General features: G+C 38.9%; 1 protein-coding gene across 4 annotated transcripts in view; it reads right to left on the minus strand.

Moving 5' to 3' along the window:
* The window catches only part of pde8a (phosphodiesterase 8A), a 140,503-nt gene that overhangs the window by 70,881 nt on the left and 50,002 nt on the right, over positions 1-19,620 (minus strand). For all 4 annotated transcript variants that reach the window (XM_076993726.1, XM_076993727.1, XM_076993728.1 and 1 more), the window contains 2 exons: positions 14,749-14,805; positions 3,640-3,830 (listed from right to left, as the gene is read on the minus strand). In XM_076993726.1, the coding sequence (XP_076849841.1) occupies positions 3,640-3,830; positions 14,749-14,805 (248 nt within the window). The remainder of the gene's footprint in view (positions 1-3,639; positions 3,831-14,748; positions 14,806-19,620) is intronic.

Here is a 19,620-nt window from a genome sequence, read left to right on the forward strand (position 1 = left end):
GGTGTGTGTGTGTGTCTGTGTGTGTAGGTGTGTGTGTGTGTGTGTGTCGGTGTGTGTGTAGGTGTGTGAGTGAGTGAGTGAGTGTGAGTGTGTGTGTGTGTGTGTGCGTGTGTGTGAATTCATGCACATGAGTGGCATGTCACACTCAGATCAGAGGGGCCTTGCAAACATAGGCATAACGTGTGTGTGTGTGTCTGTGTGTGTAGGTGTGTGTGTGTGTGTCTGTGTGTGTTTAGGTGTGTGTGAGTCTGTGTGTGTTTAGGTGTGTGTAGGTGTGTGAGTGAGTGAGTGAGTGTGTGTGTGTGTGTGAATTCATGCACATGAGTGGCATGTCACACTCAGATCAGAGGGGCCTTGCAAACATAGGCACAACATGTGTTTGTGTCTGTCTGTGTCTGTGTGTGTAGGTGTGTCTGTATGTGTGTGTGTCTGTGTGTGTAGGTGTGTGTGTGAGCGAGTGAGTGAGTGAGCGAGTGAATGAGTGTCTGTGTGTGTGTAGGTGTGTGTGTCTGTCTGTGTGTAGGTGTGTGTGTGTGAGTGAGTGTGTGTGTGTGTCTGTGTGTAGGTGTGTGTGTGTGTGTCTGTGTGTGTGTGTGTGTGTAGGTGTGTGTCTGTGTGTGTAGCTGTGTATAGGTATGTGTGTGTGTGAGTGTGTATGGGGATGTTTTCTGTCTCATAGATGAATATATTCTGAATACCCATTCACTTCCTGTGATGGTCACGCTTGACCGGCAACAACACAGATGTAAAACGTTGGTTTAAAACACTCAAAATTCAATGAAAAAGATGATCATCACTTTTATATGTTCCAGTGCATAGTGTGGAGGATGGCATAAGGCCTTGCAGCAATCAGATGTAAAACACAATATTTATGAGTGGTTTAAGTTGTAAATCGGTCAGATTTGACCCAAACACGACAGGAGGGTTAAAGGGTGTGTGATCCTACAGGACACAGATAACCTGCACCTCTCAGCTGCTCACCAAGAAACCTGTGAGCGGGGTTCACTGGCCCTGCTGTCACACCTACCGATGTGTGGCTGCACTGTCTCAATGGAGAAATTCAACGCTCTTTTTTGCAGGCCTCTCCTGCTTTCATGCTGCATCAAACTCAATCAACTGCATCATGTCCTGTCTCTCCCGAATTCAGTACAAAAACTGAAGGAATTTAACTGCCTTGACAATTCTCATCCCAGTCATGAAGTAAGCATGATTTAGCATCTACTCCTTTGGAACATGGATCACATGTGTGGTTGATCGCTCCTGTTCCAAACAGAGTGATGGCATACTTATATGCCTATGGTGTGTGTATTTTGCAGAATGTTATTCTTGAAATCCATTCTCTTCTCTATTCGTTTGCCCAGGTGGCCGACCTGGTGGCTCTGATTCATGGATATACTCTGTTTAAGGATAAAACTGTAACTATTTACACAGACCGTTAGTATTTGTTTGGCATCATCCATGACTTCAGAAGAATATGGTCACGAAGGAGGGTTAAGGCAGCTGACGGAGAGCCCATAACAGATTCTACTGTTATTATGGTCTTATTGCAAGCATGCACGCTTCCCAGTTATCTAGCAGTCGTCAAGGTTAGGGGACATGATGTCCCAAGTGGGAGTGATGAGGCAGCAGGGAATCATCCAAAAGGGGCACTCTCTCACTCTCTGCCCTTATCTGTCTGAAAGTAGCTGCACACACTCATTGTTTTCACATGTGCTTTGTGAATCGCTACCTGACCTTGTGGTGCTACAGTCTTCTGCGTCAGGAAAAGGCATTTTGGAACTTCCAGCACTGTAGCAAAAGTGTGGACAGGCTGAGGCTGACTGGCCTTGCCAAAGTTCTGCATTCCTCTTCTCGTGCACAATTTTCATGGGGTGTCTCATGTTGCTTAAATGGGGATTACTCAACAACATTTTTGTATTATGGATGTCCGATAAGCAACAAATCTGATCCTAGCCACCTTGTTTAATTTGTGCACAAAATAATGTGGCAATAAACAGCTAAACATGACCCAGAGGCCCAAAGTCTCCAGAGGCCCTTCATGCCCACGTGTGGGCTGATCAAATTAATATTGGTAATCAATGATCAATTTTCTAAATAGCCTAAGGTGCTAAGGAGAATGCAAAAATGGTAATGAGTTTTGGCAAAGGAAATCATTCCAAGATTTGGAATACCAACTTCAATAAAAGGTCAATCTGGCCCTAGCTGGCAATGTAGATGCAACTGTCTAATCTTCCATTAGCTGCTAGGACTGCAGAGTCTATTGCTATCTTCAAGCGTAGACTGAAGACTCACCTGTTTGTTGAGTTCTTACCAGAGCACTAACTCAGTTGATACCACTTGCTGCTGTTCTTAAATTGTATGTCTGTCTATGGTTATTTGTGATTCTTGGCAAACATCTAACTTGCAAAACACTAGGTAATAACATTGACTCCTGTAGTTTAGTAGTAGTCTGACTCAATGGTATCTTGAATTCTGGCCTATCCGTACTATTACCTAGCATGAATTCTGTGATCAGATGCAAAGCACTTTGTAAGTCGCTCTGGATATGGGCATCTGCTAAATGCCGTAAATGTAAATTATACTGCAACGCTCAGTGAAAAACAACATAAGAGGCTAATGTTGCCTCTCAACACCCTCTCCCAACAGGTCAGCCAACTGCAGACAAAGTTCTAATCAAACATTTGCTTCATAGAAAATTCAGCGAGGCCACTTATGGACCACCTATCACTGTTATTGCAATAACACGACCAGCTGTACTAACTAATGCTTTTTATCGGTTACAAAAATACCACAAAAAATCTTCTGGGCCCCACTTTGTCTTTTTTTGTGCTGCTGTTTATTTGTAGATGCCACATAAATGATCAGCTCATTTCCAGGCTGCTCCCTGCTGGCTGTTTTAAGCATGTCTTGTGGTAGCAGTAATTCAGATTTTACTGCAGACTTTATGACACTGTCAGAAGACCACGTAACCACGTGCTGTCACTGAGGAACTAGACCGGCCCACACAGAGCACTACACTTTAAACATTCAAAGAACACAGATTTAACTCATGACCAAATAACGACCGTCATCTGCAACAGTATGCAGACAGCTTTAGAGCATACTTAGGAGAGCAAAGTGTACTTAAGACGAGCACTTCAAAATGTTTTTAGGAGGGCATTTTAGTTGGTATTAAGAAGAGCATTTTAACACGTGGTTAAGAAGGTATTTTAGAATGCATGTAGGAGAGGACGTTTATTAGTAATGCATTTTTGAATTTCTTTAACAAGCAATTTTTAAATGTATTTTAGAGAGACTGGGTATATTTAGGAGAGCATTTCAGAGGGTATTGAGGAAAACATTTAAAAGTGTATTTGAGTGTATTTTTGTTTTGGTTGAGGCTGAATTTAAAGCTAGAGTTGCACAGCCACGACACTCTTCCACACCTGAGTGAACAAGATTCCCCACTCTCCTTTACCATCACACACACACACCATTATACAGAGCAACCTAACACAGCTATTAGAGAAGGTATGATACAAATTTTTCTGTCCCTGAGAGAAAAGAGAAAACAGAAGTTGAGAAAGAGAAGAAGAGGAGAGTATGAGAAAGAAACAGAGAGAAAAAGAACACAAACAGAAAGAAAGTTTAGAGGCATACCGGCAGAGTGCTTCTGCATCAAAGTATCTGGAATGTCTGTGGTCAATAATGATGAGGTCATGGTGCTTTTCCAGGAAGCTCTCGAGGGCAGCGTCAGGTGTGCGGACCAGGCTGCAGCTGAAGTTCGCCCGTTCACACGCCCAGCAGAACCCACTGGTCTGGCTGTCCTCTCTGGCAAACACTAAGAGTACCTGAAAGAAACAACACAACAGGCAATCACAGCTCAACTACTCACTGAGCTCATAGCACTCTAATCAGATATACAGCATTCTAAGGAAATATACATCACTCTGACCAGATACAGAGCACTGTATCTAAACAGTGTGCTTATTAAAGAATTTCAGTGCCGCAGAGAGCACAGCTTTATTTAGAGGAGCATTTTGACAAAGGCATAGAAAACCCATGAGAAAATATTTACTATATTTACTATTTAAGAGAGCTCTGTCCCATCTCTACTAAAGAGACTTTTAATTTGTACTATTGCCCTTCCTCCCTCTCTCTCCTCATGTGTAAATGGGAACAGCTCAGAGCTATGAGTCACTCACACAAAAGACATGATGCAGTGCTCAATGATCATGTGCTCTCTCTCTCCCTCTCTCATACACAGACACACAAAAACAACAGAATGGACAGAACATTTTAGCACTTTCTGACTCTTCTCTCAGCAGAACAGTAGTGTTTTGCGTCAACAATAACCACCAAATTCTGCAGCATCTCCAATAAATGTCCAGATCCTGTCATCTTTCTAGCAGAAGCAGCAATGATCTCATTTTAATTATAGAATGCATACACATGCATGCGCACACACTCCTGCACACACAAACGCGCATGCATGCGCACACCCACCCACCCATTATAAATACATCATTGCTCATAAATATGCATGGACCATGTTGGAACTGGTTCTGAAGGGAAGGTTAGAACCCAAAGCATGACCTGTGGAATTCCTAAAGAAGTGTTCCTGTGTAAATGAAAACCATTTTACATTCAGTGTGTTCAGAAATGAGCCAGAAACACAATCTGTCTATTTGGGCAGGATTCAACGTAGGTCTGAGAGAGAGAGAGAGAGAGAGAGAGAGAGAGAGAGAGAGAGAGAGAGAGAGAGAGAGAGATGCTGTGATGTTGCTCTGGTATGGTGTCCCAGTTTAACATTAGTGTTAGAGCGGCACGATAAAATCTCAGAAGTTCAGAAGGAATGTGGGATCAGCCGTGAGGACAGGTAACCAAGCAGGAAAAGGAAATCACTTCATTTTTCAACAACAATTGAATATAATCGGTGTGCATTAACACAACACAGCACAGGTGTGAAGAGAACTAGCAATGTGACAGCTTTCCTGTCCAAAACCCTTAAACCAAGAGGTTTATGAATTTCTTCATAATGATACAAGGAAATATAAGCAAGTCTATACAAATACACAGTTCCCCCATCAAACTTTAAAAATCAACAAGACCACCATGACATGCTGTATCCATCATGCAAATCTTAAAAGGACAGGACTGTCCCCATCACCGATCTACCCACAATGTACGGCTATTGCTGTATTTATGGCATTTTCTCTTGATCTTCCAAGGGACACAAGAGACAAGAGAATTTAATATGATTTGGGTAAATTGTGCAATTGTGCTGATTTGGGTAAATAGTGCAATGTCATACATCACTTTTCTGGGCGCAGGTTGTAAATGACAGCCACTAGCATCATTGTTTTTAGCTACAATAAGAACATCGTTTTTGGATTCATGGTATTTCACATGCAAATAATTTCGCCTACAAGAAGTTAGCACTGAAAACATGCGCTCACACTTCATAATCATAAACTTATTGTAGTAACCTTGCTCCAGTCGTATGAAAGAGTAGTTTTAATAGACATGTTGAAGTTCAATGTTATCCCTATTAAACTATCATTTGGATAGCCTACATGAAATACACTGCAGTCTTCTTTAGTGTAAAAAAATCTTTATAAATTAGTTTCAAACAACTATAAAAGTTCCTGTGTCTTTCTGTCATTGCAAATATGATCACTGAATAAATCAAATAAAAAATAAATAATTTTATATACTTTTATTTAGTTGCACATGAATACCCAACCAATTACAAGAACATTAAATAGGAAAATTTAACTATTAAAATGAAAGTTTTAATTTCTCCTGTGTTCTTCTCAATGTCACAGGCAAAGAAAGCACAGGAAAAAGGAGGAAGCAAATGCCTCCAGTTGAAAGAGTTTAACAAAATGAATATTCAGTGACCAGAAGCACACAACAAGAAAAAAGTCTCATAAAGAGCAGAAGGATATGAGGATTGCTAATGGATAGCTGGAATCTGATCAAATCTGAAAATAATTTTAATTACGTGTGCCATACATCATGTTAAAATCGCGATGACGATAAAGATACAACTTATCGGTCAGTACTACTGGACGCCAATGAACATAATACTAGACGCTTATGAATGCATCACTGGTTGCCCTTGAACGCAGAACGGTACAGTAATAAACAGAGAACTAGACATGCAGTAGTGTACTACTATTTGGATATTCTTTCAGCTTTTAAAATCTGGAAATGTATACCATCTCCGATCAGGTGTCTGGCATCCTGCTTACTCACGTCATCACACTTGTGTTCACGCTGGCCTGCTAAAGGGAAGGCAAAATGCCAACCTGCTCAGCTGCTTGGGATAACTCAACTCAACCCCGACAAGACAAAGGCAGTCTGCTTGCGACCTGACTGCATTTTGTTGATTTGAAAGACTGAAGGTTTTGGTCGAAAACACTGAATAAATGTTACTTAAGAGCAGTGAAGAAGGAGTCATCAATCATTCCATAAAGCGACACACTAAGAGCACACTTACAGACAGAACTACTAGATACTTGTAAACAGTGCCCAATCCTTTAAAAACCTACAGATTGAATACAAGACAGCTACTAAGAAAGTACTGGATATCCATAATAGGGCTGATTTGCAATAGTCGCTGATTCGACTATAGTCGACTATACCCCCTAGTCGACTATGAATGTCATAGACGAATGTTCCATTCTAACTGCATGGGGGTGCCCAAGGATGCTGCTAAGAATTGGCTGTTACATGAAATGTCTTTGTTTTCGTTATATATAGCCCTATAGTCAAATAAAATCATCCTAATTTCTGTTAATAAATATTTTAAAATGATGTGTGCGCATTAACAATAGGCATCTTCCTTCCTTCCGCATCTGCCGAGATTATAATATCTACTAAAAAAACTTCAAAAGTATTTTGAAAAAGATAAAGATGAATCAAACAAAAGTAAAGTGCAAGTTATGTCATCAACGTCTTTCATTTCACACGACAACAACCAACATAGCATACCATTTAAAACGCGTAAGGTGAAAGAAAAAAAAAAAAAAAAAAACAGTTCAGCCGTTTGTCATTTTGGTCGTGTCGTCTCGTTGCGGCGCGTCTCGGCAAGTAGGCCTATAAACATTTTTTGTTGTTGTTTGCTTCTTAAACCCAGTTACTTGAACCTTTACTTATAATTTTTTTATGTTGTGTGGCAATTTTTAAAAATATTTTCAGGCAGGCACATTTTATTTAAAATATTTTTGACATTTTCCACAGTGCCTGTCTGACAGTTCGATATGCGCACTGCGCATTGACGGTTAATGTTATTTAGCTTTTAATTAAAAAATAAATTAAAGTAAATAAATAAAAGCTGAATAAAGCCAACCTACCATGTTTATTCATTTATCTGAGTGTTTAAGGTTTTTACTTTAAAGTGGAAAAAAGTCCTGAATGAGAACGGGATCCCGTTTAAGGTGTTCTAGATAAAAATAACAATAAAACCGATTAGACTATTAGTCGACTAAAGGGAAATTCTGACGAATCAGATTTGACTATGAAAATCCTTAGTTGAATACACCTCTAATCCATAAACAGTGGTCAGTGAGTGTAGGTGTGTCAGGGTGCGGGGTCAGTATGTGGGGTGTAGGGGTTTCACCTACTAATCCTTTAAAGTAGTTATACTTTGTTTTACCTTAATTATTAATCAGTCTCATTAATTTAGAATCAGTCTCATATTCTAATTATACCAGAACCACAAGTTTAGTTATCAACTAAGGGTAATTAATGGTTTGGTATCTGAAGGATTTAACAATGAATTCTTTGGAGGTTTTGGCAACAACCACTTTTGAATGACATCAACAGACAATTTGGTGAAAATAAATGATACATTTATTTAAAACCAACTATTCTAAAACACAAACAGCATCAACAGGTATCAGTATATTAACAGTGAAGACTGGGTATCTAGTGTGTTTGTGTGTGTGTGTGTGTGTGTGTGTGTGTGTGTGTGTGTGTGTGTGTGTGTGTGTGTGTGTGTGTGTAAAAAGGGGAGGAGAGTAGAGTGCGCGCGCGCTTGTGCGCGTGTGAGGAGGCGGGGGTTGTAGTCTCAGTTCTCCTATGGAGAACAAAGCAACTAAAATGGCGCCGACTTTAAACAGTAGGGCAGCACGACTATGTTAATAAGCTCAGCTGGTTTATTCCAACGTGGTCAGAACAAAGGGTAATGGAGCTGGCTTAATAACTAAAAATTAATGTGGTGTGTCTGAAAATGGGGAAGACTACACTGTAAAAAAAACATTTTTTTTACAGATATTGACTGTAAATAAATACAGTATTTTTCTGTCTTTTTCATAATAAGAGAATATACCTGTAAAATACAGGAAAATGACTTTTTAAGAAAACTCCTTTAAATATACAGTCAAAGTCTGTAAATTTAAATTACAAGAATTTCTTGTTTTATAACAGGATTGTATATTTTTTTAAGGGTCTTGAGTTTTAATTTAGTAGTTATCAGTGTAAAAATACAGTTTTCAGTGTAAAAACACAGAACAATGCCTTTTGTAACTTCACAGTAATTTTCCATTTTCAAACAGTAAATTCATGGCATATTAAAATTGCATGTTATCAAAGAAATTATATTTAACCAAAAACAACAGCCTAACATCTACATTTGACCAAAGCTGGAATTATAATGAATTAAGATTTGAAGTAAAATATGTTAAATTTCCCAGTTCTCTAAATATACATTAATAACTCTGCTACCAAACCAGCTGTAAATTGAATCACATACACTAAGTACTGAACAACAGCCTTTTATTTGAAATGACATTTAAAGCAACAAGTTTAGAACGCAATACTGCTCCACTCTGCTCAAGCAAGTGAATAATATAAAATATTTGGTCCCTCAATCCCGGGCAATCAAGGGCTTTTCGTGAGAAGGCGCAAAGATATAAGGCATTAGGAGATTTTTTTCAGAAAGGCCCATAAGATAACCTGTTAAAACTTTGCAAAATATAGCAATAAGTTTGCGGAGGGGGGTCAGAGAAATAGAGAGAGAGAGCGCGAGAGAGAGAGAGAGAGAGAGAGAGAGAAGAGATCGACCCATCCATACATTCATCCATCAGGAAACAGATCAGCAAACAGTTCTGTGTGGTGATTGGACAGAATCGTGGGTGCCTGGTCTGTTCAGCCAATGAATGCCGAGAATCACTAGTTTGAATTTGAGCGCCAGTTGCCTGTAGACGTTACGTTCAGTTATTCACGGAATCGCAGGTAAAGACGAGCCCGACTGAAGCACCGAAGCACCAGTTCACGCCAAGTGTCTGTGTTCAATATCAACTGAAGGTACGTCTTAGTTTAATTTTTTTTTCAAAAATCGCTGCTTTACCGGGAGTGTTTAATTATTTTATTATGAGTAGCATTCTGACGACAAGTTGATGTCTGACACATTGTGTTATAGTAGTTTTGGTTTCAAACGTGTTTTAGCCAGTTTATTTTAATCTGTTCATGGCTGTTCATTTTAATCTGTTTTTATCACATTATTTAATGGTTGTTTAATTTCAAAACGCCCAATCTTAACGTCTTCACGTTCTCTCATGTTTCGTCCTGGAATTACAAGAGGCTCGTATTTGTTAACGTATACAAGAGAACTGTTCAGTCAGACAGTTGTGAAACGAAGTAGTTTCAATTTCATGCATTTTCAAGTACTTTAGTCTAAATTCCAGCACTTTTCAAACCTGAAACACAAAGCAACATTAAAATTCATCAGGTAAATGTTTCTTCACGTTTTTGAGGGGTGTTTCTTTATAACCACCACATATCGTTACGGACAACACTGCAAAGAATGTGACGCGAGATGTGCGGAGTCGCGCGCTACGGTCAGTCTCGAAAGTATAAACATAGTTAAAATGAGCACAGCCAGGCCAAGTGTTTAATCAACTTTAAATAAATACTTTTAATGTATTTTTTTAGGTTGTACAGACAAACAGCATTTTACAGAGTATACCTAACTTTTAGAAAAACTGCAAGTTTTTGTGCTTTTATGTTGGCTATGTTGCTTCTGTGATGCTGAGCTCTAGCTATAAAAAGTTTGTGCTATTACCAGAAAAGAGAGCTTTTGTTTGCATTTTATTTTTTAACCTTATTTTTCTATTATTTCCTTATGTTTTATTATTATTTATTATTACTAAATGTTGAGAGAACACAGCCTTGCACAAAATGTTTGCACTATTATTACTTGTACACGTGTTATCTAATTTTAGATTTCATCTATTGTTGAATAAACCTGCAAAATATTTGGAATTATTCTGGATTCATTACACAGTAAAAAACAAAACAAATTAACATGCTGCTGTTCAGAGAGACATTACATTTATGTATTTGAATCTTAATTTATTGTGTTTCACATCGATATCAGGATATCCAACAATGTTAAAGTGTTGAAATGTAAATTAATTAGACCGGCAGCCTCCTTAAAAATAACGCAAACCAGTATCCTTTGCCAGTGTGGTAGTGTTTTTTCCATGTACGGAATGAGGGAATATAAAAATAAGTCAGATCTTTCCCTTTTGTTCATAGCTTGCTTTGACAAGCTCTAAAAGCAGACAGCACTCAGTGGAGTTCTTTCTGACCCTACCGGTACTTGTCCATCCTCAAAGCAAAGTTGGCATCTGTGGTGCTCTTTCTTGGCACGACACCCTGCTGCTCACAAATAGTTCCCTCTTGTCTAAGTCTAGCTTCTACAACTCTCTCCCAGATCTTCAATGTGGGGCTCATCAACTTAATTCCATTGTAGTTGTTATAACTCTGTACATCACCCTTGTTCTTAAATATGGGTACCAGCACACCTCTCCTCCATTCCTCTGGCATTTTCTCACTCTCAACCATACCATGGAATAGTTGAGTCAAAGACCTCACTGCTATCTCTCCTAGAGATTTCCGTACCTCCACTGGTATGCCATCAGGTCCATCTGCCTTCCCTTCTTCATCCCCTCCAAAACTTTCCAAACTCTACTCTTTGTTCCATTTCATTCTCTTCATTCATTAGCTCCTCAAAGTACTCCTTCCATCTTCTCATCACACTCTCCTCACTTGTTAAAACATTACAATTCCTATCCTTAACAAGTCTAACCCAGCGCCTTTAACAGCTCCTCTATTAACTCTTTACCACATTCCTTCATTCTTCAGTTTCCACCATTTGGTCTTCTCTGGTTTGAGGTTTTTCTGACATTATTCTATTGGACTAACGGGCAAGGAACTAGAGACACGAGGAACAGGGAAACTGGAGTGACAGCTAGCAGAGGGGGTGTAGCCCTACGTGACAGATGCCTAACAAGATCATTGAGAGAAACTTCCATAATGTTCAAAACCTGGAGTTATGGAATTTTCTTCCTTCTGGATGTGTCCTAATACGACATCTTTTTTGATAAAGTTAATGATAAACTGTTATGTAGTGACAGCTAACAGTGAGTGAACTGGGACTGAACACAAGTGCACAGTGATAATGAAGTGATGTTGTTATATGAACAATATCTCATAGGAGATATGATGTGATCGTTTCATATAGCTAGGCGCAATTCTTAAAATAATTTCAGCACCTTTACCATCTTACTGTTACTGTTGAAAATGCCTTAAACAACTGTGTGTAAGCCCTTTTATGATCTGTAACAATTATTGAAGTATTAGATTCTGTGATTGGCCCTTGTGCTTTGTATTAGCCAATTAAAAGTTCTCGTTGTAGAAGCATATTCAGTGTAGCTAAATTTTTCAAGTTGTTGATTTTCTACTGGGTGTGTAAATGAAACAAAGAAACATTTTTCCCAAGCAATCCTAATCTGAATCTTTTAATTGGCACGTGCTGCTACAGTCTATACTACACAATAAACTGAGAATGATATAAGATAACTAGTGCTGTTAGTTCACATTATTGTTTATATTTTAGAATCCCATTTAATATAAATCTTTTCAACTTTGAGAACATTGTAAAAATCCATAGTAACCATCTTTTTGTGTTTTTTATATATTTTTTTAGAGTCAGTTCAGTTGTCATGATTGTTGAAGTTCAACTGTCAAAATAAAGAGATTGAAAGTATGTATTATGGCTGAGCTTTTATTATTGCTTTTATTGTTTTGGTTAATGTTTTTACATTGTTTAAAATGTTGTTTGTTAATTTATGCAAGTACACCATTCTTTTATCTGCTGAAATAAAAGGTAACTGTAAAATGTTCATGTAAGCTGGAATTTAAAGACCAAAATAACCACAAAAATATTTATGTTTACAGAAATGTATTGTAATATTGGTAGTTTTAACAGAAACTTAAGATGTTAATACATTCCAAGCACCGTAAATTAATAGGAAAGAGTAGCATATTTATTGGACCATTGCATGTTAAATTAAACACATAACTTTTGAAACTACTTTTATATAGGGTTAAAAATATATAATTTTACATTATTTTGTGTATTTAAAAACAGAATCCAATTATTTTAATGTTGAAATCTCATTGATAAACAGTACATTGTAAGAGTTTGTGCGTTGATCAACCAACATTTAACAGATATCCACTGTAAGTTTATAGGATATGAACATATATTCACAGATTACCTCTGTACTTTGACAAGTTCATTTGTAGATTGTTTAAATAATACCATGAAGTAACCTAATTATGCTGTAATTTTAACATTCTAGCTGTGTTTTCTTACAACGAAAATTTGTAATTTTACTCAAATTTGGCTGTGAAATTACAAAGAATAAATACAGGGAAAATCTGTAATTTTACAGTTATTCATTGTTGAATTATGTGTGGTATTTTACTGTAATTTTACGGTAACTGTTTGGCAACTTTTGCTGCCGGACATGTTACCGTTTTTTTACGACTTTTTTTTTTACAGTGTACAAGTTGTTCATTAATTAGATAAATAAAAACATGGACTTTGTGTGTACAAATCAATGAGGATTATGAAAATAAAGTTAAGCACATTCAGAATGTATTAACAGAAAGCTTGGTTAACTCTACAGTTCAAGTAACTTTGCCCTTTGATAAACTATGCCCAGCGGCCAGAGTCTCTCGGGCTCGTTAATTAACTAATACGACTTTCAGCTGTTTGCTGTTAGTCGTAGCAAAGTTTGCGTGTTCTCAAAGAAAACCGGAGAGAGAGAGAAATGGCGGAGCCTCTCTTTAATAGGTCTAACCTCGGTGTCAGTCAAACCAGAGAGAGAGGGAGATATTACGGAGCCTCTCTTTAATAGGTCTAACCTATGTGTCGGTCAAACCAGAGAGAGAGAGATGAATGGCTGTTCAGGGTATTTAAACACCTGAACTGTAGACACACCCTTACTTCCATCAAAGCAAGCTTGTTCAATGTGTTGCCAGTGGTACTGCCACCTGCTGGTTTAGCATGGTACCTACAGGGGTCAGTGTGTCAGGGTGCCGGGTCAGTGTGTGGGGATGCGGGGTCAGTGAGTGGGGATGTGGGGTCAGTGTGTCAGGGTGCGGGATCAGTATGTGGGTCAGTGTGTCAGGGTGCCGGGTCAGTGTGTCAGGGTGCGGGGTCAGTGAGTCGGGGTGCGGGGTCAGTGAGTCGGGGTGCTGGGTCAGTGAGTCGGGGTGCTGGGTCAGTGAGTCGGGGTGCTGGGTCAGTGAGTCGGGGTGCTGGGTCAGTGAGTCGGGGTGCTGGGTCAGTGAGTCGGGGTGCTGGGTCAGTGAGTCAGGGTGCAGGGTCAGTGAGGGGGATGTGGGGTCAGTGAGGGGGATGTGGGGTCAGTGTGTTGGGGTGCGGGGTCAGATATATTAAGTGGTAGCTGATTGTCTTGCGTGTTCATCTCAGTTTACGTTAATGTTTCTTTTTTATTTATTCTGTAAAGCACCGAGTTGCATGTATGTATGAAAGGTGCTATACAAGATTATTATTATTACTACGTTCATCACAAAGATCAAACAATCAGATCACCTAAAAGTATGAGTATGAGCTTGGTGTGGATGAGAGTCTCACCCAGGCAGTAGCTACAGTACAGTCCCCAGGGAATAATGCCATCAGTGGGACATAATGAAACACACACAAAGCCATGCTGTTCCCTGTGCAGCATGACACAGATGACACAGCATGACAGTATCTGTGTGTTTGGTTTATCCAGCCAAAGAGTAGACACGTCACCCTGATTGTGACAACCAGGACCATACCACTTTCCTTGTCCCCATTTCTCTCACCTTCTCTCCACCTCCCTCTAGTTGGTACGTGCTCTTACCCAGAGTGACTTGCACATTTATGAACATGCTACTGTGTGTATACAAATCTATGGCCTTGATATCACTAGCACCATACAAACCCTAACCATTCTCTGCCTGATCTCTGGGAGTTGTAGGAATTGCTCTCGCTCCCTTATTCGGTCTTTCTCCCCCTTTTTCTTTCTCCTCCTTTGTCTCTCCCCCTCCCTCTTTCTCCACCTCCCTTTTCTTTCTGCCCTTCTCTCTCCTTCTCATGCTACTTCTCCCTCTGCTCGAATAAGATGCATTGTTTGTTGAGGCAGGATCCCTGTTATTGTTTGGATTGGTTGTTATAGAAACCATGAAGATTTCAGCTGCTGTGGTTGACTGGGGGCCTATGTGGAGGATTACACATCCACCCACACACCCACCACCACATATACATATAAACATATACATGCATACACACCCACCCACCCACCACCACATACATATATACATATATATATTATATAAACACACACACACACACACACACACACACACACACACACACCCATGTAACCCCCAAGCCTCCACTCTGCCCCTTATTACCTGAAGCTGATCTTCATACAACTTCATTGGTCCAAATTGCACTTCAGTCAATGAACTCTGAAACAAAAAGGACACAATAACATGAATATCAGTATGACATGAAGACTTGTGTGTGGGAGATGCTCAGGGGGGGCTCACACAGAAGACACACACACAGAACAAAACAGAAGCAGGGTGTTAACACAGGAAAGAGAGTAAAAGTTCTGAAAAAGTCTGATTCTTATATCCATCCTGAAAGAGGCGACCGCACAGGGGTCGGTTGGCATGGAAACTCACCCTCAGTGGAATACCATCCCAACAGGACTTAGTAGTAAACAGTATTCACACGAGAAACACACAGACACACTCACGCTAGGGTCACCATAGCAATAAAACTTGTTTTATTGTTTAATGTTTTGTAGTCTTGCTTTGGCTTTCTCAAACCAAATGGTTTTATTTTGACTTTTTGTTAAAAGGGAAAAGATAAGAGAAAGCTCATCAGAGCATGGTGTTATAGCACACATGGATTAGCTTGTAAGTAGCATATGACCGATAAAAGAGTGCTAAATGCAATACAAGTCTCCTGCTGTGTTTTAACTGTTAATAGACATTTACCATAAAACGTTTTTAAATGACACCTTTCCAAAGCAGGATGCTATAATTATGGGGCCTTCTTCATAGTAAACCAGTGACTGGATCAGAGTAAGCAACATGGCAGGGACCTTGAGTTTGTCAATAATGCTCAAGTTTCCCCATTAAACACCCTACAGAACAGCATTTCTGTCAGGACTGAAGGAGGAGAATACTACTATACAGAGTCTGTTATTTTCCAGACTTACTCAAACTCTGACAAATTTCTACCATAATGGCAGTTATACTTAATGTTTTCTTCATTTGTAAAAACCCCAGCCAAACGTAACCATAACTACATGAATCCTGCACTACAAGAAACACCAGCCACATGAAACTCTGCTAGGAGCTGATGGGTATGAACCATGACACTGGATGCTTTGCAGTGGCAGCAGTGCAAGTGGCAGCAGGAGGTGCCCATGCCGGAGGATGAAGAGGAGGCAGCCTGCACAGAGCTGTCTAAATGTTATTTATACAGCAGCAGACTGCTGCTAGCAGGACTGCCAGTTCCCAATGTGCAGCTATACATCTACTGTTTCTCAGTGTGCAGGGTTAGGCTTCTACTTGTACTGTTTCTGCAGAGCCGTCCTTACCTCTCCATCCTGTCTCTTGACTGCATCCGCTACTATATATCTCTCTCTCATTCCCTCTCTCTCTCTCTCTCGTTCCCTCTCTTTCTCTTGTTCCCTCTCTTTCTCTTGTTCCCTCTCTCTCTCTCACACACACACACACACTTGTATACACTACAGCAGTGGCTTTCCACCAAAGTGAAAAACAGGAAATTGGATGACATTGTTGAGAGGGCAGACGTCAGTGGAGACAGATATAGAGGGTAAACAGCTTCCTAACAGCAGCACTGCTGGGACCACTGTTCACACATACACACACATTCTCTCTCACTCTCATTCTTTTTTGTTTCTTTTTTCTTGTGTGTTCCTTTCAACCCCTCCAGTATAGAGCCCCAAGTACAACCAATGCTCAAGCTTAGTTTGATGTCTGCAAATATGTATGCGCTCACACACACACACACACACACACACACACACACACACACACACACAGTTCTTATTACATTATGTATTTCAACTCTACATAGTGAGGTGTGATTATGATTCCAAAGAAACAAATATCCCTGACCCCAACCCCAATTTAAAAATAAAATAAACTTCACTAAACTTTACTAAGATCTCACAACACTCACAAGAGAAAAAGACGGTCCTATCCATGTCTACAGGATTGCCAAATCCAGGTCTATGCCAAGTCTAAACCCCAGTACATAGCCTACTCAGGATTCTAGTTAGGCCCTTATAATAATAATAATAATAATAATCTTTATTTGTATAGCACCTTTCATACATACATGTAACTCAAAGTGCTTTACAGTATAAATAAAATAAACATTAAAAGGAGATAAGAAAGACAAAAAGACAAAAAGAAAATGTTAAAAGAAATTAAAGATAAAATATATTAAAATAACATAAAAAGTAAAAAGTAAAGTAAATAAGATAAAACTATTAAGATAGAGTTTCTTAACTAAAAGCGGATCTAAACAGGAATGTTTTGAGACTGCTCTTAAAACTATGCAGGGATGAAATGCCTCTGAGCTCTTCAGGAAGAGAATTCCAGAGCTTTGGGCCATAGTGGCTAAAAGCACCCTCGCCAATCTTTAATCGGCTGTTCTTATACCAACAGAATAGATAGTTAAAGTAATGGGGAAGTTAATCATACCTATTGCTTTGAGGTTATTACATATATCACTAACCATATACAAATAAAAAGTTATCATTTATTTATTTAAGTGGGAACCTTCAATCAAAATAATTCAAAGACCTCAATATTTGTAAAGCATCGCTCTGCCACCCTGTCGTGTTTTTCCATTCCCTGGTATTCCCTGTACCAGTCCCCCCCCTCTTTTCATTTTCTTTATGTTATACTTTCGTTTCTAGTGTTGTGTTTTCATTATTCCCACACTATCCAGAGACGCTCATGCAATTGCATTTCTAGTTTGTCAATTGGATGCGTGTCTCTTTATTCTCTTTTGGATGTCGCCATTTCCCATAGCGTCAATAAATCTGTGTTCTCCCTGTAATTGAGCCCACCTCTCGCTCTGCCTGAGTCCGATTTGTTACAATATTTCAATATTTACAGTAATTATGCAGTACCAGTCCTGACACTGTAGCAGGGATTTAAACAAAATTGAGGTTAAAGAAGATACTACCACACAGATGAGCTGGTTATACAATTCACCATACAGCTCAATCACGCGCAGTGGCAGATCAGGATGGCATACGATAGATAACTTAAGAGGTTCATTTTACTGATAAGCGATAACCAATGTTATCATACGCTGTGCTCTGAATAATAGCAAACGAAGGTCATATTTGGAGGAAGATTTTAGCAGTTCCTCTTCTGAACAAATGTTAGCCACTGTGCTTGTAATGCCACTAATAAAACCAGTAATACCACTGTTACAGGAATATGTAACTAGTTGGTTAACTAGCATACTCCAGATGAACCTAGCAAGAAAAAAACAAGGATATACTATGATCTTTCTGTCCACATCCAAGCCATTTGTAAAGTTTCACTCATATTCATCCACTATTCACCACTGTTCATGGTGAATTGACTAGAGATTAGCATGACGCAATGCCAGGTTACATTTTGCTGTTATGCTGAAATGGAGGGAGACTTTCATACCTACCTAGCTGTAGACTATACCAATGACACAGAGAGTGCATGCACGAGAGAGAAATGCCATGCTTAAACCATCATCATGTTACTTAAAATAGGATCACAAAGCCTTAAGTGCGCTGTTTCGCATGACAATCATTGTTGCATGATAATCAAGTTGTGCCACAATATTGCTCTTCTTGGCCAACTTTGCATATACAATATGAACATTGGTTACTTTCTGTAACCAAAATATTTCAATACTTCTAGTTTTATTTATTTATATATTTGCTGATGTTCTCTAGAAACATTCCAGGGTCCCAACACCACTCTCATTCTCTCTCTCTCTCTCTCTCTCTCTCTCGTCTCTTTCAAAGGTCCAAACTGTAGTTTGCAGCTTTTTACATAGTGACGATATGTTGAAGTGACCACGTTATCTACATTATCCTATGTCTTTAATTCCGTGGTATACCATAGTAACATACAGTAGCCTATATCAAAACATATCTAGTGTGACCAAGATATGTGAGGAATTCCTCTCTCACCATTCTACCGAACCCTCATGAGTGCTGCTGGGTGAAAGATGTGCCGCTCATTTTATTTTCTGTCTCTGAAGTTTGAATAACTTTAAAAATGTGATAATTTCAAAATAAAGCTAGAATTTACTTTGAAATATCTTTTTCTTTGGGCCTCTATCTTGACATGCCTGATTTCATTACGTTCTGAAATAATATTGAGAGAAAAAGGGCAAAATTGTCTAAATGTTGTAACCATAAAAATGCAGCACCAAGAATATATGTGAATTTTTTTTTTATATGTAATGACATTCTAAACAGCCTCTGAAATACACTGGCATAATCATAAACAAGTATTTTTTTAATATCAAATAGGGGTGTGACGAGATCTCGTGTCACAAGAACTCGCAAGATGTAACTCGATATTTCTCGTTCAAAATCTGTCTTGCGGGATTTGTGATCCAGCAAGCAGCCAGAATTATGTCGGAAAATACAGGTATTCCTATTGAAGATGCCCCCACCACTTTCAAATAATTTGTTTGGCAGCATTTTTGGTACCCGCACCACCACAGCTCAGTACTCAAATCAACATATCTCACTTGGAACAGAGGAAGAAGGGACAGAAAGGCACGCTTTGGCAAGTTGAGACAGCAAAGAATATCGGGAGTAGTGTGGGGATGCCAATATGCGGACATGCTAATATTCTTATTGTATTGACAGAGAAGAACTTTGTTTTACACATAATATTGTTTGCGTTTGAAAAAAGGAGAAATATTTAATTTTATTTCTTTTATTTTAACTTTTATGACATTTTAATTTCAATTTGTAGAGAAAGAAGTTTATTAAACATGCTTACATCATGCATGTTGAGTTATAATAAAACATGTGTAACTCCGTTAAATAAAAGTCTGTTGTCCAGTCATATAATTTGTCATTTTAGTGTTCTTAAAATCTCATCTCGTTCTCGTGAACCCAATACTGTGTCTGGTCTCAGACACCCAATACTGTGTCTGTATCGTCACACCCCTAATATCAAATAATAATAGAGAAACATGGCAGTTCTGAATATTTATATATT

Source organism: Brachyhypopomus gauderio, chromosome 2 (genome assembly GCF_052324685.1).
Source record: "Brachyhypopomus gauderio isolate BG-103 chromosome 2, BGAUD_0.2, whole genome shotgun sequence".
Lineage (NCBI taxonomy): Eukaryota > Metazoa > Chordata > Actinopteri > Gymnotiformes > Hypopomidae > Brachyhypopomus > Brachyhypopomus gauderio.